The sequence below is a fragment of the Globicephala melas genome, chromosome 5, assembly GCF_963455315.2.
Source record: "Globicephala melas chromosome 5, mGloMel1.2, whole genome shotgun sequence".
Taxonomy (NCBI): Eukaryota; Metazoa; Chordata; class Mammalia; order Artiodactyla; family Delphinidae; genus Globicephala; species Globicephala melas.
The window spans coordinates 112,582,856-112,606,431 of record NC_083318.1 but is presented as its reverse complement, the minus strand read 5'-3'; the positions used below and the strand labels follow the sequence as shown (position 1 = coordinate 112,606,431).

The 23,576-nt window shown below is 40.3% G+C and overlaps 1 protein-coding gene across 1 annotated transcript in view; it reads right to left on the bottom strand.

The window, feature by feature from the left end:
* Window positions 1-23,576, bottom strand: part of NR3C2 (nuclear receptor subfamily 3 group C member 2) — a 369,292-nt gene that overhangs the window by 108,324 nt on the left and 237,392 nt on the right. The window contains exon 4 of the mRNA XM_030878180.3: window positions 8,624-8,740. Coding sequence (XP_030734040.1) covers window positions 8,624-8,740 — 117 coding nt within the window. The remainder of the gene's footprint in view (window positions 1-8,623; window positions 8,741-23,576) is intronic.

Sequence of the window (23,576 nt, the reverse complement as noted above, 5' to 3'; positions counted from 1 at the left end):
GAAAATATCGGTGAGTGTGTGGAACTGCAGGGCTGCTGTAGACCAGTCTAAAGAGACCTGTATATCTGAGACGCTTCTTAGGAAGGACAGCTCTGATTCATGCCTATTGAGACAACAAATGCAAGATCTCAAAGGTGGAAATGTTAAGCTCCAGGCCCACTGGCCCCTTAAGTATGACTGGGATGATGACCTACCAGGACAGACTGCAAATGCAAAAGGAAATGGAAGCAAAAATGGGCATCTGTATACCCAGCAGAAGGTTTCCAGCATCCCTGGGTTTTGTATTTAAAAAGACCCAAGATAAGCAGCCTACTTCGGTAAGCTCACTGAGGCTCAAGTGCGGCTACGAATATGTATATTCTTGGGAGGGAAGAACGTTTGCATCCAATGCCTGTATTGCTTCTGTTCTAAGACGTTATCAGTCACGAAAGAAGACACCAATTTCCCCCCCCCTTTTTTCTTAGCTTTGATGTTTTTCTTTTTTTTAATTTTTATTTTCTATTGGAATATAGTTGATTTACAATGTTGTATTAGTTTCAGGTGTGCAGCAAAGTGATTTAGTTATACATAAATCTATTCTTTCTCAGATTCCAATTTAATTAGAGTTTTGAAGGAAACTAATACAAATTAAACGTACATATTGGTTGCAAATTATAATCACAACAGTCAAAAATCTGAAAAGAAAGAAATTCCTTAGAGTTGAAGAAATATAATAAATCTTGAAATGCTGCCTGCTTCGGGACTGACCCTAAACTCTCCTTCTGAAATTCTGCAAGGTAAAAATACCAGTTGTTTAATTCAAATTGTATTACTATGACAATGAATATGGCTTAACTTATAAATGAAGATTCAAAAACCATACTTTCACTGATTTATAGAAATGTGTTATTTTCCCCTCCACTTTCCTGCTCAAAAGTCCCACTTAAATTCTTATTGTCTACAAGCAAGGGGAATGGGAAGGGGGAAAAAAAACCTAAGGAATGGTATTTCTTCATAAAACTCGGTACACTTGGGCTTCCTAAACTTCTACAGACTACTGCATATCATGCCTCAGGAGACCCTTAAAGATATAAAAATTGTTTTTCTTATTGGATTTCAGATATTAAACCTCCTCTCTCACTGGCATTGATCCTGTAATTTCTCTCCCCAGACCTGTGCTGCATGTGAATTTTACAGGTGCCGGACCATACAAGCTAGTTGGAGCAAGTTGCTGGCAGGTAAAGCCAATTTTCCTCAAGTAAAAAGATCTCTCTCTGGCCTCTCCATGTTGGTCATAGTTCTGTCATTCTTTTGTCTCTGGGTCTTTTGTTTTTCACTTAACTTCTCCATTTCAGTTTTTAAAGCACTTCCCAGCAGGAGACTTACTGATGTCTCTAGGTCTTTTTTTTTTTTTTTCTTCTCACCCCTCTTTTCTTCCTTCCTGTTTGGCTTTCTGTATATGTCTAATTCTTTACCTCTTCTGCTCAGTAGCACGACTAATCTTGTTTCCCTTCTTTTCAGTTCAAAATTGTGAATGCTATTTTCTTTAAATTTGATTACAGAACATGTTCATTAGGATTGATAAACTAGGAAAGAGGGAAGAAAAACCTTATCCGTCACCTTCACAAACACAAACGTTTTTGGTATTCTCCCATTTCCTCCTAGTCTTCTGACTCATGCAAATCTTTTCCTATAGAGCTGTAATCATGGAATAAGGAACCTAAATCGTTTTGCATACTCATTTTTTTTATTACTTTTGTGCAGAAAGTATTCTATGTTGTTATGAATTTTCCTAGCCGTAATTTTATTGGCTGATTAATATTGCATTATGTGGATGAATTTTAATTTAAATATTTTTCTTTTTTTGGTTCCATTCTTATCAGGAATATAAGAGTATCCATTTCTTTGAATGGTTCCCAGCATTAATCTCCTGTCTCCCTACCTTTTTCACCTAGTTGCCTGCCTTCCAGTCTGCAAAAAAGCAACCATGTGAGGTCTGCTGTTGCGACTGCTTCCTGTGTCTGAAATTCTTTTCTCTTTTCATATGACACGTTCCATTCCAGGAGGAAAAGGTGGACCCGAGATGGCCACCCTTTAAAGGCTCACCTGAGTAAAAGTGATGGCTGGGATTAGGGAACACTGCAGATAGTCATGGAAGTCAACTGAAACCAGAGTTAGGACTATACTATGGTTTGTGAAATTTCCATTTTTAAAGCCACAGGAAGCAAGATTTGCATATTTTAGAGTCTTCATTAAAGGAACGTGAAAGTAGACTTTAGCATATCAGATGAAAAATGAATCAGGGGGGTGGCTTGGAAAAGAGGAAAGACAACTGTATTAGAATCTTTAGGTTGCATTTCTCAAGTTTCTGATGATAGCATCTTGGCTTCCAAGTTCCTCATCTGTGAGTGGGAGGAGTGGGAAAGAAAAACCTCTAAGATCCTCTCTATATTCTATGGCCAGAGTACAGTCGAGCTAGAAACGCCCCAAAGGACTCATTCTTGATATGAGGTCCACATAGCCTTGACGCTGTGCTTTATATTTTAGGAGCAGCTCTAAAAGACACACATAGATCATCCTCTTCAGATCACTGGCAGTAAAACCAAAGTGATGAATTCCTTTGGAGGAGGCTATGCAAAGCAGTACATTCTCATGTAAATAAAACCATGCCTCTTTGAGATCTATTATTAGGGGCTATTGCAGAGTGGTGGGCCCAGCCTGGGGCCAAAGAACTGTTATTTTCCTTTTAATTTCTCTGTTGACATTCTCACATCTTCTGCTCTATATTACTTTGCATGCGCCCTAAAGCTCAGCAGGATTTTAAAGAAAAGGGATAGCACGTGTAGGAAGAGGAAGGGAGTGGATCTAGAGAAAAGGGAAGAGGCACGTTTTATGGCTTTGGTTTCTGATAAATATAAACCTACTCATTCTTCTTCCTTCCACTTTCTAAGGGAGAGACTAGTTTGGGGACATGGTTAGGATTACATGCTAACCAGCTGACAGGATAGGAAAAAAAATATTCTAAAGTATTCTGAATTCCTGATGATTTTAGAAGGCAGATGACTAATTTTGCTCCCAGAGTCATGACCATTCACTAACAGAAAATGTCTTTCAAGTACAGGGTTGCATCTGCTGTATCCCCCAAGAAAGGTAACAGGAAAGAAGGGTGAAGAAAAAGAGACTGCAGACCTGCTTTGCTAGGAAAACAGGGGTGAGATTGGAACATGCATAAAAAGGGTTTAATTTAAATCACATATTTCATTTAAAAAATTGCTTCACATTAAAAGGTTAAACTTCATATTATCTCTTTTAATATAATAAAATTGCTTGCATTTCTTTTTGCCCAAATTGAAACGGAAAATGTGGCTTCAAAATAAATTATAAAACAAAAATGGCAATGTATGTTACCACAACTGGACACTTAGTAAAAGTTAATTACTTAATCCAGGAACCAGAAGTAGTTAAAGTATAACTTGAACCTAAAGAAAATGCTGCTTTTATAAATATTAATTTCTACTCTGCCCATTTTTTTTAACATCTTTATTGGAGTACAATTGCTTTACAATGGTGTGTTAGTTTCTGCTTTATAACAAAGTGAAGCAGTTATACATATACATATATCCCCATATCTCTTCCCTCTTGCGTCTCCCTCCCTCTCACCCTCCCTATCCCACCCCTCCAGGTGGTCACAGACCACTGAGCTGATCTCTCTGTGCTATGCGGCTGCTTCCCACTAGCTATCTATTTTACATTTGGTAGTGTATATATGTCCATGCCTCTCTCTCACTTTGTCACAGCTTACCCTTCCCTCTCCCCGTGTCCTCAAGTCCATTCTCTAGTAGGTCTGCCTGTTTATTCCTGTCCTGCCCCTAGGTTCTTCGTGACCATTTTTTCCCCCCTAGATTCCATATATATGTGTTAGCATACGGTATTTGTTTTTCTCTTTCTGGCTTACTTCACTCTGTATGACAGATTCTAGGTCAATCCACCTCACTACAAATAACTCAATTTCATCCCTTTTTATGGCTGAGTAATATTCCATTGTATATATGTGCCACATCTTCTTTATCCATTCATCTGTTGATGGACACTTAGATTGCTTCCATGTCCTGGCTATTGTAAATAGAGCTGCAATGAACATTTTGGTACATGCTTCTTTTTGAATTATGGTTTTCTCAGGGTATATACCCAGTAGTGGGATTGCTGGGTTGTATGGTAGTTCTATTTTTAGTTTTTTAAGGAACCTCCATACTGTTCCCCATAGTGGCTGTATCAATTTACATTCCCACCAACAATGCAAGAGGGTTCCCTTTTCTCCACACCCTCTCCAGCATTTATTGTTTGTAGATTTTTTGATGATGGCCATTCTGACCGGTGTGCCTACCTGCCCATTTTTGACTCAGTTTTCAATGACCTCAAGATTCAAGGTAAGCTTTTTCTCTAGTATAATGTTTTACCGAAATCCATAAAACCTACCCTGCATACCTAGAAACCAGCAACAAAGCATGTGGATTCTGTATCATGTACTACTGTGCCAGGCCTCACTTACAGACCATCACAGACACAAGAAAGAAACCTGGTGCCACAGCTGCCATTAATAGATAATCTGAGCTATTTTTAAAATGTCAATCTATAAACAGTGGACCCGTTTCATACCGAAGAGTGATGCTGGGTGTGTGCTTTGGTGCCAGGAACAGAGATCTCAGTTCTGGCTCTGCCACTACCCGGCGCTGTGGCCTTGGGCCAGTTCTTTAACCTCTCTGGGCCTCCATGAACTCACGTTTAAAATGGACAGGTTAACAGTATGTATCACATGGTGTTATGTGATATTTAGAAGACACGACACATATATAGAGGGCTTAGCTGAATTCTCAGCACACGGAACCCTTAAAAATACCAATTAATCATGCATTCACTCAACAAACAACTATTGAACACCTACTTGGTGCCAGGCACTGTTCTAGTTACTGGAGATAAAACAACGAACAAAGAGACCAAAATTCCTCCCCTGATGGAATGTATATTCCAGCAGAAAATATCTCACAGTTAAATAGCGCTTACAATTATTTACTCTTATTGCTAAACTAGTGGGTCTCAATGCCGCCCAGGGCATAGTTAGCAAAATTTAGAAACATTTTTTTAAATTTATTTATTTTTGGCTGTGTTGGGTCTTCATTGCTGCGTGGGCTTTCTCTAGTTGCGGTGAGCGGGGGCTACTCTTTGGTGTGATGTGTGGGCGTCTCACTGTGGTGGGTTCTCTTGTTGCGGAGCATGGGCTCTACGTGTGTGGACTTCACTAGTTGTGGCACATGGGCTCAGTAGTTGTGGCTCACGGGCTCTAGAACACAGGCTCAGTATTGTGGTGCATGGGCTTAGTTGCTCCACAGCATGTGGGATCTTCCCAGCCCAGGGCTCGAACCCGTGTCCCCTGCAATGGCAGGAGGACTCTTAACCACTGTGCCACCAGGGAAGCCTAGAAACATTTTTGGTTGTCACACTGGGGGTAAAGGGACAGCTACTGACATCTAATAGGTAGAGACAAGGAATGCTGATAAACATCCTACAACACACAGGACGGTCCCACAGCAAAGACCTATCTGGCCCCAAATGTCAACAGTGCAGAGGCACTCTGTTCTGAAGGTTATGTATGGACTCAACACAACCCTATGAGGTAGGAACTATAAGTATGGCTACTTCATTAGTATTTTATAGTAACTGATAGTAATGACATTTTATAAAGTGTGATCATACAGTATTTATAGTAATATTTACATAGTATATGTAAATATATAAGATTTGTAAAGCTATACAAAAATTGCACAGAAATACTTTAAAATATACCTCAGCAGTGTGTGTGTTTAAATTCAGATGGTAGATTTTACAAAACTGATTCAGAGTTCATTTTATGACCAACGGCTGTACCACTGTGCCATTTAGATTTTAAATTATTCATCTGGCCCGATCCTCGCTCACATGCTTCAGAAGGCGCTCTTTTGTGCCACATCTGCGCTGATTTGGACGTTAGAACAAGGAAGCAGTGTGGCACATCAGAACCTCCAGACCCGGGGTCCAGAGATCCAGATCTAGCTCCAGCATCTCACTGGCTGTGGCATCTTAGGGCAAGCAGCTGAACTTTTCTGGGCAACTGAGGTTCACCATCACCAACATGTGGGGCAATCGTGTCCCTCAGATCATGTGTGCAACTGCCATGGAATCTGCAGTGAGAGTTTCCACCACCCACCACACCACCAACGTGTACAGGTACTGACTTTTTTTCACTGTACCCTGACGCATTTACTGTTCTCCACAGCCTAGGAGGTAGGCACAAGCTGAAGGAAACAGGGGCATGGAAAGGTGGTAACCTGCCTCTGAGGTTACAAGTTCAGGAAGTGGCAGAACAAGGGTTCTCACCCAGGCAGTGTGGCTCCAGGGCCCGCCCTCTGGACCAGCATGGGCTGCTCTGGCTGAGTTCAAGCCACCCAGGATGCTCTCATAGGAGCAGTGCCACATGGCCACAGCTCATCCACCTCTTGATTCCCAAGAGCTGCTCTGTTCTGCATGCAGCCATGTTCCTCCCTAGTCCTGACTAGTCAGGCAGTTGGTGCTTTCATCAAAGCAAAGAGTGAAATCTCTTTGTGTTTCTTTTTCGAATTACTTTATTTCTTTTAAATAGGTAACTTGTGTACACAATACATGCATTAGTCCAATATGAAGTTCAAAGGCACAGAAGAATATACAGTGACAATTAATTTTCCTTCCTATCCTTGTCTCCCAGCTACCCAGTCCTTTCTACTGAGACCACCACCATGACTAGTTTCTTGCATCTCGTTCCAGAAATGCTCTATACAATATATATTCTTTTCTGAAAGCAGATATACAACTTGTAGGATACGAAACATACTATTTTGCAACCTGATTTTTTTCACTAAACAATATTTTGGAAATCAGTCCGTATAGAGCCCCCTTTATTCTTATTAGTGTCTGAGAGTATTCTATAATTTATTTCATCAGTTCTGAACAGATAAATATTTAATGTGTGTCTGATATTTAACAAGGCTACAATGAACATCTTATGCATATATCATTTCTTACATTGCCAGAATATACTTAGGATAAATTCTTAAAAGTGGAATTGGCGAGTCAAAGGCCTTGTGCCTTTTAACGTTTTATTGAAATAGCTGAACTGCTCTCCATAGAGGTTATATCAATTTCTACTTCCACCTAAAATGTAGGAGATCAACACTGGGTTTTACTTTTATTTCTATACTCATCAAACAATATATCATAAAAATGTTTTATCTTTGCCATTTGCAAGAAATTGTATCTCATATTTTAAATTTGCATTTCTCTTATTAGGATTAGATTGGGACTCTTTTCATGTGTTTCAAGAACCAATTGTATTTCTTTTATTATTCTTTTCCCTATATTTTGTTCACATTCCTGTTCTTTTCATTCTCATTTTTCTAATGAGTTGGTTTCCTTTTCTTATGGAATTAGACAAGCACAAGAAATAAACCCTTTGTCTATAAGCTGCAAGTATTTTCTCCCAGTTTTTTATTATTTGCCTTTGCAGTAATATTTGATTTGTAAGTAGTATTGATTTCCTCCATTCTTTTCTCTTATAGCTTCTGGGTTTATTTAATACTCAAAAAGTATGAAATACTCCACTTGCAGAATATAAAATTATCCATGTTTTCCTTCAGTACTTCTGTGATAGCAGAATTCATTTTGGAGGATCATAGGAGTTTGTATTCAACTTTCTTGTTTTCCAGATGGCTTCGCAGTTGTCACAATAATTTCTATCGAATAACCTATCCTTTCCCCACTGATTTGAAATGCCAACTTTATTATATACAAAATTCTCATATTATTTGAATCTATTTCTTGACTTTCTGTTGATCTGACCCTCCATAAACAAATACACAGACCATTTTAACTACTGTAGCTGTGTCATATGCTTTACTGTGTGGCAGAGCTAGTTGTCCTTATTATTTATCTTTTCCAGAATTTTGCTGGCTGTTCTTTAGGAACTTAGAATCACCAAGTGGTATTTCTGTTGGGCTTGTGTTATATTCATAAAATAACTTAGAGAAAACTGATACCTTCAAGACGTTGAATCTCCCCACCCAGGGACGTTGTATACTTTTGTGTTTGGTTCAAGTCTTTACCCGCCCCACTCTTTTGGTGAGCTCCTGTAACATTTTTAAAGTTTTGTTTTTTGGGGTTTTTTTGCTTTTTTTTTTCATATAGGTCTTCCTTTATTACATTTACTCCTAGAGTCAGGAATATATTCCTATCTGGTTAATGTTATCACTTATAGGTCTTATTTCTAAACAGACACAGTAATAAAAACTGTTAGCTATAGTTCTATGTAAAATATCATTCATTTTTGTTTTGGTTATGCACCCAGTTCTTGAAACCTTAGCAAACTCAAGAGGACCACAGCCACATAGCAGACTTGTTTTCAACTCCTTCTCCTAAGAAATATTTTTCTCCTGAAATGTTTTAGCATAAATGTAGAACTTACTAGATTTTTAGAAATCTTTGCTTCATGTTAGCTTCATCTTCAATTTTGGGAGTATAAAGCCTAGTGGTGTGATATCCATCTTAACAACTCTTACTGAACTAAAACTACAAAACTTACCTCCTAAATTCATTCCAGCTTGAAGACACTTCTGAAGTCTGCAGGCAGGACAATTCTTCCGTCGAATCTTATCAATTATGCAATCATTTCTTCCAGCACATAAATAGTTGTGTTGCCCTGAAAAAAATAATAAAGAACCGTTGTTACAATAAAGACTATTATATTAATATAAAGTACTAATATGTACAATCAGGTAATGAAACATCCTCTTTCCTGCCTTGAAATCTCTTCTTCAAAAAAGTAGAAGGGAAACATGATTTGCGAATAATATAGGTACAGAAATCGTCAGTTTCACACAGCTGAGACTTTAGGTTACAGATGATAAGCTTAATGTTTATTTCTAATAGGTTCCCATAGAAGTAAAGCTGCACTCCTCACTGTTTGAATTTCTTGGCATGTACCCTTTCAGGAGATGGTGCACCTTTCATTCAGCCATCACCCAGCACCAACCTAAACAAAGGCCCCGCTGCAGGGTGTTTTTTTTTTTTTTTAATTTTATTGAAGTATAGTTGATTTGCAATGTTGTGTTCATTTCAGTTGTATGGCAAAGTGATTCAGTTATACATACATATACATTCCTTTTCATATTCTTTTCCATTATGGTTTATCCCAGGATATTAAATATAGTTCCCTGTGCTGTACAGTAGGACCTTGTTGTTTATCCAACCTATATATAATAGTTTACATCTGCTAACCCCAAACTCCCAACTGCTGTAGCTGTTTAAGCTCCTCTGCCTATCCACATTTACACATGTCATTTCAACTGGAAGACTTGCAAATTATACAACTAGAAATGTAGAATGATTTCATTTTGCATGCCAAACTGGCACCAAAATAATTCAGATGCAGAATATGCTTGGGGAGGCGGCCTCTACCGGCAAAATGCAAAGCTGTACCCTAGCTCTATTATTCATTTATGTATTCCAATAAATAGAAAATATCTACTGAACCTCCACTAGGGATCAGGCAGTATTAGACACACTGCGGAAACAGCAGTGAATAAGACAGACAAAAGTTCCTGTTCTCGTGACCCTACCGTGAGGGGGAGACAGTCAACAGACAAGGTAAGTAGGTAAAATGTACAAGTGCTGGACAGTAATAGATGCTCGGGAGAAAAATGAAGGGAAGGGCACAGGACATGGTGGAGGTGAGGAGGGTGTTGATATTTTAGAAAGAATGCAGGGGAAGCCTCGCTGGAAGGCGACTTTAAAATAAAGCTCCGAAGAAAAGGAAGGCGCTAACTATGTTGACATCTTGGGGAGAAAACAGAGTAGAGCAGAGGGAAAAGCAAACGAGGGAGGGCAGGGGTGGGGAGGAAACCTGGCATGTTTAGGGAACAGCCAAGGATGAAAGAGGGAAAGAATGAGTGAACAGTAAGAGGAGATGAGGAAAAAGGGCCAGTGTGACTCAGATCATGTAAGGCCTTATAGATCATGTTCAAGACTTGGAGTAGATGGGAAACCATGGGCCTAGAGGGCTTTTAGCTGAAAAGCCACTTGATGTGATTTAAGTTTCACAGGATGGCTCTGGCCGCTGTATAGAAAACCGACTGCAGTGGACCGAGGACAGAAGCAGGGGGACTGGGGTAGCAGGCTGTCCCTATAATCCAGGGGAAGATGATGGTGGGTTGGTGATGAAAAGTGGTCAGGTTCTAGAGGCATTCTGAAGGTAGAGCTGCTAGAATTTGCTGACAGATCTGAGAAAAAGGGGAGCTAAAGAGGCATGAAGATTCTTGGGTGGAACAATTAGAAAAATGGAACTGCCGTAAATTAAAATGAGGAAGACAGTAGGAGCTCATGGCTTACGGGGAATTACCCTGGCTCAGTATCGGACATGCTAACTTTGAGACACTTGAGGTGTATCTAAATGGAAGTGCCTGCGGGTTGGTTAGACACACAGGTCTGGAGTTCGGGAGAGGTCTGTGCTGGAGATGTAATCAGCTTGTGGTCATTATTTTAAGCCGTGAGACTGGATGAGATCATATGGAAACTGGAAAGGGAAGAGGTCTGAGGACTGAGTCATGGGGTCATTGAAAACATGCAGAAAAGCAGAGGGTGTCTCACTGATGACTGTAAAACAGGGAACAGGCTCTAAAGTCCTCCCTTCAGCCTAGTACCATCACACTCCCTTCGTCGAGAATTACTAAGTAAATTACAGCAAATACTCAATAAAAATAATGTGTACTGCCCAATGGTATTAAAATAATTTAATCTATAGCTCATTCTCGGTAACATTATGGTAAATATTAGTAATGATGATCACAATAAAACAACAGTAACAGAATAGGGAAATCTATCAAAGTGAAGAAATGAAACTCCACCATTATAATAATCTAATGACTTCTTAAAAAATGGAAGGCTCTTAGCGAATATAAGTAGGTGTAGGTAATTACACAAAGGCAATCGATACCCACGGTAAAGACTATAACCGATTAATATAACATTTCATGTTGCTGCACAATATCTTAAGAAGTTACCACTTTAAAAATAAAACTTCAAGGCCCTATTATAGCACTATTTTATGTAAGCCTTACAACAACCCTATGACACAGGTGAGGCAATTATTATTCCTATTCTTCACAAGAAGAAACTCACGTTAGAACTGGTAAAGTAACTTCCCCAAAGGGTGGAATTGGAAGCAGAATTCAGTAAGTCTGACAATGTTGCTGGGTCTTAAGGCCAGAGGCTTGTGTAAACATCAATTTGCAATATAATTTACTGGTGGTCCAACAGGATGCTGAAACTGCTCTTTGGAAACAACAAGCAAAGGCACATTCTTTGAATGAGGCATACTCTATCACCCAGTATTTGCATTGGCAACCAGCATTATGTGTCTTCCTTCTATCATGGTGTGAAATTAAATACAAAACCAAAGATTTCATCTATAATTCACACTGAATTGAATAAAATTTAATGTCTAAAGAAACAACTAAATGTAACTTTAATTGGTTTCAATTCAACAATTACTTATTGGGAACCTACTATGTGTGCAAGGCCACAAAACATTTGCATCAGGGGTTGGGGTAGTCTATGGTTCTTTCCATTTCTGGTAATCTACAATAAAATGTGACAGCCTCTTAGTTGTAGGCATACAAGAATGCATAAGAAATGGTCACTGTCTAATGCACACACTAGAAAACTTTCTTTTCTGGGTGTTCAAAAACAGACTTCTAAAAGCTGGGATTGTTTCATGAGGATTTCTCTTTAGTAAGCACCTTTAAAACATTCAAGTTACTATAACAGCTGCAAAAAATTTCCTTCTAGGTACAATATATGAAATAGTATACCTGGTTTCTATCAGTCAGCGTGGTTGCAGCCACTGATTCAGCTTCCACAAGCAGGATGGAGAGCTTAAGGGACAGCTGTGGGCATGTGTTACTAGTTTTCAGACAATTATCTGTCACTTATATTTTTAATTGTGTAAACATGAAAGACTTGAACTGCACCTACACAAACAGGTAATGTGTGCCCCATCCCTTAATCTATATTGAAAAACAAACCACCACCAAAAAACCGCAATGAAAACAAGAGAATGCATTTAGAAGATTTTAAAAACTTTTGATCATGTCCTTTTTAATTTTTTTTATTTTTAATTTTTTTGCGGTACGCGGGCCTCTCACTGTTGTGGCCTCTCCCATTGCAGAGCACAGGCTCCGGACGCGCAGGCTCAGCGGCCATGGCTCACGGGCCCAGCCGCTCCGTGGCATGTGGGATCTTCCCGGACCGGGGCACGAACCCGCGTCCCCTGCATCGGCAGGCGGACTCTCAACCACTGCGCCACCAGGGAAGCCCCATGTCTTTTTTTAAATACTGTGCTCTCCTAGTGTAAAAACAGCTAATTCAGAATAAGTCATACCCCAGGCTTTTGAGGGTAAGTAATTTTCTACTATAACATTAGTACTATATTAATAGGGCAGACAACCAGAATGCTGGGGACCAGACAGTGGAGGCTCTGAATAACAAGCTGGTGATGAGACTCCTGCTTACAGGATGTGAAGTCCAGAGCTGTATTTTAGAAACATTAATCTGAAGGTCATGTCCTAGATAGGTAGAATGGAAGTAGGGAACACTACTAACAATCTACTTGGAAGTTCTCAGAGACGGCCTCTTTGCAAGTTAATAGTTATATATTAATCAGAACATATAGTCACCGGAATAATCCTGTGGATTAAAAAAAAAAATGTCGGTGGTAAAGGAAACAAAGATTTATTTCTCATTCCACTTATATGTCCATTTGGGGAAGAATAGCAGTTCTAGTAGTGGCAGAATAGCTTGAATCAGATAAGCCTCCTACAAAAAACAATTATAAACTGTCCACAAAAGGGGGGGGAAAATATTTGAAGGCACTGGGGAGAAACCAAAAGAAAGGAGAGGCTGGAGGAATACTGACTCTTGAAAAAAGAGAACCACCCTAGACATGATTTATGTTTGAACGGCTTTTTTTCCTAAGGGCCTTAGACTCTTACACCCTTCAGTGGAGGCTGGATGGAAACGCTGCAACATCTTCAGTCCTACTGGCCTGAGAAGACAGAGAACAGACTGTGGGACTTTGAGAACAGCTAAAAATTGAAGAAGGATAGATATTCTGGAAAGGAGGGGTGGACATATTAACTCCCCTCAAATTTTTGGCTGACCTGTGAACTGAGCATAAGACTGCAAAGAGTGAGAATCCAGGGGTGAAACAATTTAAGGCTTGAAAGAGGCTGAGCAGGTATTTCAGCTATTACTAATCACAGGGTGACAGAGTTTGAATCCCACTAAATCAGAAGGACACAATCAATACCTCAGGCTTTCCACTGAAATTGTAGAAGGTCCCTGCCTTTGGAGCAAATACTGTATCCTAGGATTAAGGCATTCACCTTAGGGTTAAAGGCACAGCCAAAACAGACTTACCCTAAAAAAGCATACAGCAAAGGCCCCATAAGTTCAAAGTGATTTGTCAGTAATTTCATTGATTACAGAACAAAACTCAATATTCTTCAGAAAAATATAACAGAATCTGGAGTCTCCAGGATGTCTAGAATACAGTAATAATTACTAGAAAAATGCAAACCAGAGTCAATAGAAAAAGTCACTAGCAACAGATTCACAAATGACCCAGAGGTTGAAATTACCAGATAAAGATTTTTAAATAGACTATACTTGTTAGACTATACAAGAAAATATGAATAAAAGGGTTAAAGAAATAGAGACTCTCAGAAGAGATTTGGAAACGATAAAAAACAAACACAAATGGAAATTAAAGAACTACAAAATAATATCTAAGATATTTTTGGTTGAAATTAACAATATATTGGACACTAACAAAAAAAATCAGTGAAATTAAAGAAACAGAGATATAAAAACTAAAGCACAAAGAGAAAACATTAAAAGATAAAAGGAGGGCTTCCCTGGTGGCACAGTGATTGAGAATCTGCCTGCCAATGCAGGGGACATGGGTTCAAGCCCTGGTTTGGGAAGATTCCACATGCCGTGGAGCAGCTAGGCCTGTAAGCCACAATTACTGAGCCTGTGTGTCTGGAGCCTGTGCTCCGCAACAAGAGAGGCTGCGATAGTGAGAGGCCCGTGCACCGCGATGAAGAGTGGCCCCGCTTGCCCCAACTAGAGAAAGCCCTCGCACAAAAAAGAAGACCCAACACAGCCATAAATAAATAAATAAATAAATAAATAAATAAATAAATAAATAAAATTTAAAAACAAAAAAAAAAGATAAAAGGAGAAGGCATCAGGGGCCTATAGGACAACATTAAGTAATTTAATGTATGTGTAGCTGGAGTTCCAGAAGGAGAGAGATAATAGGTCAGAAAAATATATATAAAAATTTCCAAATTTGACTAAAACAACATCCTACAAATTTAGAAAGCTTAGCAAATGCCCCAAGAGATAAAGAAAATCACTATGGCACAACACGGTTAAATTGCCGGAAGAAAATATAAAGATTCTTAAAAGCATCCAGAACAACAATGACAAAATTACATCGTATTAAGGGGAACAAGGATAAGAGTAATAAGTGAGGCCAGAAGACAAAATATAATACCTTTAAACTCAGAATAACCAATGGAAACATTTCTCAAAATGAAGGTAAAATAAAGACATTTTTGGATAAACTAAAGGTAAAAGAATTTGTTGCTAGTAGAATCACATAAGGCAAAAAAAGGAAGTCCTTTATGCTGAAGGAAAATGATACCAGAGAGAAATATGGATGTACATCAAAGAAAAGAATTAGAAATGATGAATAGAGAGTAAAATTTTAAAGAAATTTTCTTTCTTTTCTTAAATTCTTCAAAAGTCAAATTACTATTTAAAGCAAAATAAAAAATGTATTATGGTATTTATAAAAAAATAAAATGTGTATAAGTAAAATACCTAAAAACATAGCACAAAGGATAGGAAGAGATATAAATGGAATTTTACTGCTATAAATTTCTTACATTACACTTGAAATGGTATAAATTATTCAGGGTAGACTATGGTAAGTTAAGAGTACATTCTGTAATCCCTCAAGCAATGGTTCTCAAAGTATGGTCCCTTGCCAAGCAGCATCAGCATCACCTAAGAATTTAACAGAAATTTAAATCCACAGGCCTAATTCCAGACCTACTAACTCAGAAACTTTGGAGCAGGGCCTAGAAATCTGTGTTTTATATAACCCTTCAGGTGATTCTGTTGCACAATAATGTTTGAGAAATACTACCATGAAGCAACCACTAGAATAATAACACTAAGTGTAGCTCAAGGGACAATAAAGATATAAAATGGCATACTAAAAAAATATTCAACCCAGAAAGGACAGAAAGGGAAAAATGGGGGAACAAATAAAAGAGGAAACAAAAAGAAAACGAACGTCAAGATAAGAGATATAAATTCAAGTACAGCAATATTTACACTAAATATAAATGGTGTAAACACTCCAGTTAAAAGTCAAAGATGGCAGACTGGATTTCAAAAAGGCAAGACCCAAGTGTGTGTTATGATGCATTTTAAATATAAAGGCACAGACAGGGTGGAGGCTAAAAGATGGAAAAATATATGCAATAAAAAAATGCAAGCATAAGCAAGATGATGTGGCTACATTAAAGTCAGATAAAGTAGACTTCAAGAGAAAATCTGTCACAAAAGATAAAGACTATCACTTCATAATTATTAAATTAGGATATAACAGCCCTAAATATCAATGCACCTAATAGTAGAGCTTCAAAATTCATCAACTAAAAATTAGTCAGAACTAAGGGGAAAAAATGCAAATCCAAAATCATAGTTGGAGATTTAAAAACCCCTCTCTCAGCAACTGATAGAACAATCACTATCTAGAAAATTAGTGAGGATACAGAAGATTTGAACAATATTAGCAGAAACCTTGACCTAATTAACAGTTAGGTCACACAACTGCACAATACACATGTTCTTTTCAGGTGCACATGAAATATTCACTGAGACAGACTGTATCCTGAGCTTTAATACAAATCTAAAATTCTAAATAAAAGGATTGAAATAATGTACAATATATTTTCTGACCACAAAGGAACTAAATGAGAAATTAATAACAATGATATCTAAAAAAGCCCCATATTTGAAAATTAAGCAACATACTTCAAAAATTCTATGGGTCAATGAAGAAATCAACAAGGGAAATTACTGAAGGTTTCAAACTGAATGATAATGAAAATTCAACATATCAAACTTTGTTGCATACATCTAAAGCAGTACTTTTAGAATTTTTAGCTTTATATACTTCAATAAGAAAAGAAGGGTTTAAAATTGATGATCAAAGATTCTACCTTAAGAAGCTAGAAAAAATAAAAACTAAGCCCAAAGCAAATGGAAGGAGTGAAATAATAGTGAATGAAATGAAATGAAAAAGAAAAAGGCAACAGAGAAAAATCAACAAAGGTAAAAGTTGGGTTTTGGTACATATTAATGAGGCAGCGGCAGAGAGTCTGCGAATTCCGTTCCACGTGTTCTCACCCTGGGCCCCAGGCTGATGGGGCAGCCACCATAGTGAGTATTGTGAGTCTCACGGCAGAGCAGCTATAGAATCTGACTTAGGAAATCCACTGCTCCAGCCCAGAGTGGGCAACTCATTCTTCATTGTTCAGATGTAGTCCAGTGACCCGCACCTAACTGCAAGGGAGGATGGAACTGTCATCTCACCTTGTGCCCAGAAGACAAAGAGCTGGAAATATATGGGGAACCTCACTGAAGACTACCTCCATGAAGGGGAAATGAGAACACAAAATTCAGCCTCCATATTACTTCCTCTCAGAAGTATTAAAATATTTACATTATTGCTTTTTTAGGGACAAATTAATTTTAATGGATGAAGTTGAGGCCTCTTTCCATAAATAGCTAGATTTTTCAAAACATTACTGAGAAGCTACCAGTACCTAATACATTTTTTTTAAGGAAAAAAAAAAAAATCTATGGGCTATTTTAATAAAGAATGTAATGCAGTGACCACTCCACCCCTAAGTCCCCAAACCCACAACCCACTTTCTCAATGTCAGTACGCTAATATGCATACATACTCAAGAATCTGTACAAAAAATTAGAAACTAAATAATTTAAAACCTTATTGGGTAAATGCAAATATCCCACAATTTTCAAATTGATTGTATTTCCTCATCAAAATATAGAGTAAGTTCTGTCTAGTTAGCTGGTAGCAAGCCCTGTGATAGATACTCCAAAGAAAAAAATGCACAATTCCACAACATGGAGAGAAATAAAAGCTTAAAATAAATGGGATATGACAAAGATTCCAAAATATTCCTTTGAAATAAAACTTTTGTACAAAACGGCTGAGCCTCCATCTGTAGGCACTAAGGCACTCCACTGGAAACACTGTGGAGAATTAGTCTACAAGCTAATTGAGCAAGTAGAGATATGGTACAAACAGCATCCTGCTTGACACAGAGCTGCTACTACATGTATGAAACTCAGGACTTACATGTTCATACAGAATGTTGTATATAGACACAAACCTGCAGTCATGAATGTTCACACAAGACCTACTGGCTCCTAAGTAACTGGTTCACTAAAGACCCATACACACAAATCATTTCTGCCCCATCTCCAGCACCATACCTTTTAGATCCCCGCCTCTACCCACACACCAATTAAGAAAAAGAGCTCTGAGGATTTGCAAAGCAGCAGCAGAAAGGCAGAAACAGCTTAAACCAAGGTCAGAATCCCAGGCAGGATGTTTGTACCTTCTTGGTGTCCTAAAGTACTAAATACTTCCCCTGTAAGGTCCGAATCACCCTTCACGTAAGTTGGTTAGGTTGCCTTAAATCAAAACTATTACAGAGTCATTCAGATGTAAAAGCATCTTGTTTAAGAATGAAAATCTGTCCAGCAGGGCTCAGGGAACTCTAGTCACTCATCCATCTGTGTATACTAGCTCAATGCATCTCCTGCCTGAGGTAGTGGTCGCTTTTTGGAGAAAAGGAAGTCTTTCTAGAAAATAGAAAGCTGTCAAGGTTACAGTAAACTTGGATGAGGCACCAGGAGGATTAGTTAGTACATGTATAAAATTGATGTACAGGGAAACCACAAGTACTCTGATCAAAAGGGAAATGCCTATAGACTTAAAAAAACCAAAGCCCAAAACAACCAAAGTTGAGTTCAAAAATAAAAAAACAAATCAGGGCTTCCCTGGTGGCGCAGTGGTTGAGAGTCCGCCTGCCGATGCAGGGGACACGGGTTCGTGCCCCGGTCCGGGAGGATCCCACATGCCGTGGAGCGGCTGGGCCAGTGAGCCCTGGCCGCTGAGCCTGCGCGTCCGGAGTCTGTGCTCCGCAATGGGAGAGGCCACAACAGTGAGAGGCCCGCGTACCACAAACAAAAAACAAATCAAAAGTATCATTTTTTTCCAACTATGATATTGCTTTTAACTGTCAAATAATTCAGTGTTTAAAGTTAGTTTCATTCTTTAAAAAGTTACTGAACCCAATACAAATTATCTTTTAAAACTGTCAATTACTTTGAATTACTTGGGCTGGTCCCAAATGAGAAAATACAGATTGGGTGACATATGGATCTTGCCTCAAAGCATCTATAATGCTAGAATGGAAAAGGTGGAAACATGGAAGGCGGTAGGGAGAAGACAGTAGGAAGGGCACGATTTTGAAACCAGATACACCTGGGCTCCAATCCTACCTCAGTCAACAGGGAACTATGAGATTCTCAGCCAAGTTGTTTAATGGTTCTGAGCCTCAGCTTTCTGATCTATGATATGGACACAGTAATGCCTACTTTGTAGGTTGCTAAATGTAGGTTGCTATTATATATAAACAAGAAGCACAAAGCCTGGCCTGAGGTACTCAAAAAAAAAAAAAAAGGTGATAGTTATCATCCATCATTCATTTGGTTAGGTCTTTAAAAAAAAAATATGAGAAAATCCAAAGAACAAACACAGTCAACTCTTAAATATAAGTGAGTAAAGATTTTCCTGTGGGAGCAACTATGACCACTGAATTAAGGAGGTTTCTAGATGAAAAGGGTCCACTTGAGACACGACAAATACTACTCAGCTCTGATCTCATCTTCAAGCCTTAACTTTTTCTAAAGGCTGGCAAGGATGTGAGAATGGTGAACTATATCCTTTTAAGGTAAACACAGGACAAAAAGCCAGGACTCTCCGATCTGTTTGCAACTCAGCTAAGAATTCTACAGCAGTGTCCAAGACTGTAAGAGTGGTGTAAGATGCTGGCAAGTTATAACTCCCCTGCATTATTGTTCCTCATCTCCCCTGTCTGTTTTTGGTTACACCTTAACATCCAAACTCTTAAAAGTCGGTAGGTACACACGTTCAGTGGCAGAAGGAAAGGTGAACCTGGGAGACTGAATTCCATTCTGCCAGATGCGGGTAGCAGATACTTAGGGGCAAGCAGATTGAGGACCAAAGACCCTTGCAAAGAAGGAAAATAGGTCCTGGGATTAATTGATTTTATTGAAGTAGACTTGATTTACAATGTTGTGTTAGTTTCAGGTGTACAGCAAAGCGATTCATTTATACATACATATATATATATATTTTTTTTTTCAGATTCTTTTCCTTTATAGGTTATTACAATATTGGGTATAGTTCCCTGTGCTATACAGTAGGTCCTTATTGGTTATCTATTTTATATATAGTAGTGTGTATATGTTAATCCCAAACTCCTAATTTATTCCTCCCCCCCACCCCTTTCCCCTTTGGTAACCATAAGTTTGTTTTATGTCTGTGATTTAAAATGAGTTCCCAGACCATGATTTAATTCCATTCAGCAAAGATGTCTAAAGCAATATATAAAGAGGCAGAACGTGGTCCATTCCTTCTAAGACCGTAACATTCTAAAGGCTGGGGAAATTTAAATGATTAAGAGAAATCACATGGGACTCTTGTGAGTTTAAAGGCGGAAGTGATTATATCTGAATGGGGAGATGCACAAGGCTTGATGGAGGAAGAAAGCATCTGACGTAAGCCTTGAAGAGTGTTGTGGATTTGAAACATGGAGAGGACAGGCATACAGGCACCCCAAGTCAAGGATGGGCACAGGGAAAGGCAGAGACACAGTTCCATGTGCAGTGAGCAACTGGTCTGGTGGGTGGAAGCCCGGGAAGGCAGGGGTGCAGAGAAGGAGCAAGCAGCTTCTACGCACTCTGGTGACCAGAGGATGTGCAGGGGCTGCCAGTGTCACGGGGGCTCCTAAGCCCTCTCTTCCCTTCTGGTTTCAGACCCACACAGGCATGTACCTGCGGAATGCCCCACCTGAACGCCTGACACTTCAAACCAAGCTTAACGTCCCCACCACACACGCAGCCTCCTCTATTCCTTGTCCTTAAAGCTACAACCAGGAGTCACACCTAGAAGCCCCTGATCTTCCCTGATTTACACCCCAACCCCAGACATCCTCTATAATCAATTGATCACAAGATCCTGATGACCCTTCCCCCAAGTTTCTCTTGAATCCTCTCCATGGGCACCAGTACCTTCTCCCCTTATTTCAGGGTCTCTTGGTTAAACTTCTAAATTAGGAAGTTTGAACTCTTGCTTACTATTCGTATGACCTCAGACAAGTGACTCAACCTTTCTGTCCATCAGTTTTCTCCTTTGTTAGATGGGAATTACCCAGATGCCTATCATGAGTGCCTATCATGAATTACCTCATGAGTTCCCCTGAAGATTGATACACCACACACGGCACTGGAACAGTCGCTGGCCTCCAGTAAGGATCCAATGAATGGTAGCTGTTATCACTGTAGTATTGCTACTGTCACATGTTACTGCTGTTATCACACATTACTGCATATTATCTTCGTTACCTCAATGGACTTGTAATGAGTCTACCTGTCTCTACTATTTCTCCATTTCTAAATCAAAGGAGTCTTAAACTTCAAAAGCTTTCTAAAAAAATTAACTCTCGGGCTTCCCTGGTGGCGCAGTGGTTGAGAGTCCGCCTGCTGATGCAGGGGACACGGGTTCGTGCCCTGGTCCGGGAGGATCCCACATGCCATGGAGCGGCTGGTCCCGTGAGCCATGGCCGCTAGGCCTGCGTGTCTGGAGCCTGTGCTCCGTAGCGGGAGAGGCCACAACAGTGAGAGGCCCACGTACCACCAAAAAAAAAAAATTAAATTAAAAAAAAATAACTCTCACACAGACCTCAACTTGTTAAAACAGGGAAAGAAGAGCTACTCTGGTTGAAACGAATGTAAGGGAGCTTCCCGGGGCTGGCCTCCACTTTGTACCCGTCAGTGGTCCACGAGGTACCCACTGGACCCCTAGGGCTCCTCTGAGCCCCCATCTCCCATACAGCCTGCGCAGTGATCCTTCTGAATCACAAATCTGATGAGCGCATCCTTTGATGAAAGGCCTTCTAGGGCCCTTCACTACTTAAACTCTCAAGTTCAAACTCTTACCCACCTTATTCAAAGTGACACTGGGCCTCCGGAGCACAAGGAGGGGAGATGGGAAGGTGGGCAGAGCTCAACGATGCTCTTAGCAAAACTTACTGCCATTTCGGGAAAAGTAAGCAAAGCTTGGAGCAGCGGCATTTGATACAGTAGCACTGGATCGTTACTTTCACTGGTGTTTTTACTCTTGGTGTTTTATTATTATTATTGGGATGAAAGACAATATATTTTGAGGTATATCTTAACAAAATGGAAAAACTCAGAAGATTGGTCGCTCTGTATATCTGTATCCCTGTTCACACGTACAGACACGTAGGTTGGTCCTGAATCACGAACACCGTCTTTAGAGACATCCTCAGGCTGCAGACGGGTCGTGCAGCCCGGAGGCAGGCCCCTGCCTGGCTGACGCAGGTGGGTGTTCAGCCGTACTTTGGGGCAGCACCTGTGGCACGTGTTCCCCATCAGCTCTTTTTCTGACCTCAGAAAGGAGTGTCCTATTCCTGCTCTTCTCTGACTCCACTGATCTCATATCCAGCGCTATCTGTGGATATGCACACACTTTCAAGTCCCCAGCAATGTTCTGTGCCTCCAGCTACATCATCTGGAAATACTCTATCTCCTTTTCTTCCACGTGGGAGCTAAGATAAGGATGACTCACAATCCAGGTCGCCCCCTTTTATCAGGTAAAATACTAAAGTTCTCAGGTCAGATTAGATATGGAAAGGACCAGGTTCTAGAAGCCCCCAAACCATCATGAACACCTACAATCTACACGAAAGAGGCGCGGAGAAAGAGGTGGTTGAACTCGATCCTATGAGCAGGCGCTTCACCAGGCAGGAAATTTAAGTGATTTTAGACTGAACAGAATGCCCAAATTCCATGTGTGGAAAAAAATGACTTCTCATCACACCGAAGATTGACATTTGGCCCTACCCAGCATCCCAGATCCCTTCCCATGCCCTCAGAGAAGCTGTGCCCGGGGCCTCAGATCGGGTATCCCGGAGGGGACCGCTTCTGTCCCCACCCCCAGCCTGATGTCTCCTTCCAGGCGGAGGCAGCTGCACGGATGCCACACATCAGGCCCCTCTCCATCTCCTTTACTCACTCTGCCTTCACTAGTAAGTCTGAGAAGATCTGACTTGCTTGCCTCAGCACCATTCTCCTCCTCATGCGGGAGGGCTCCCTCAGGGAGCAGGTGCAGCGTCCAGGGGTGGGGGCCTGCCCTGACCCAGCACTGCCTGTTCTCGTATCTAATTTTTTTTTTTTTTTGGCAGGTTAGAAAGTAATTTTGCTACATTTATTTATGCTCGTTCAGTCCCCCAAACATTTCCCACAATGTTATTGGATAAAAACTGCAGGAATATCACACAAATTATAAACTCAAGATGTGCAAATGTTTTTGTTTTTTTTTTAATTTATTTTTGGCTGCGTTGGGTCTTCGCCGCTGCACGTAGGTCCCCTCCAGTTGTGGCGAGCGGGGGCCACTCTCCGCCGCAGTGCGCGGGCCTCTCACCACGGTGCCCTCCTCCCCCCTGCTGCGGAGCACAGGCTCTATGCACGCAGGTTTCAGTAGTTGTGGCACGCAGGCTCAGTAGTTGTGGCTCGCGGGCTCCAGAGCACAGGCTCAGTAGTTGTGGCGCATGGGCCTAGTTGCTCCACGGCACGTGGGATCCTCCCAGACCAGGGCTCAAATCCGTGTCCCCTGCACTGGCAGGCGGACTCCCACCCACTGCACCACCAGGGAAGCCAGGGAGTAGGCCCCTCCCCCTGCCTTTTTTGCTCTTACCATTAAACCATATCCTTCAACCTATTTAACAACAAGAACAAAAAAGTTGATATTTTATCTTCCACCCACCACTTTGTTTTATTTCTCCGTTTCCTCAGAATCCAGGTGGGGAAAGAACCCCAGAGACCGGTCCTGAGACCCGGACCTCAACAACAGGGACAGATACCCAGTGGGCTTCCTTCAGGATCCCTGACTCCCCAGAACTGCAGCTTCTTAAAAGGCAGGGAACCCAGAGGATGTGGTCGCTGTGGAAATCCAACTTAGGGTGCAAGTCTCT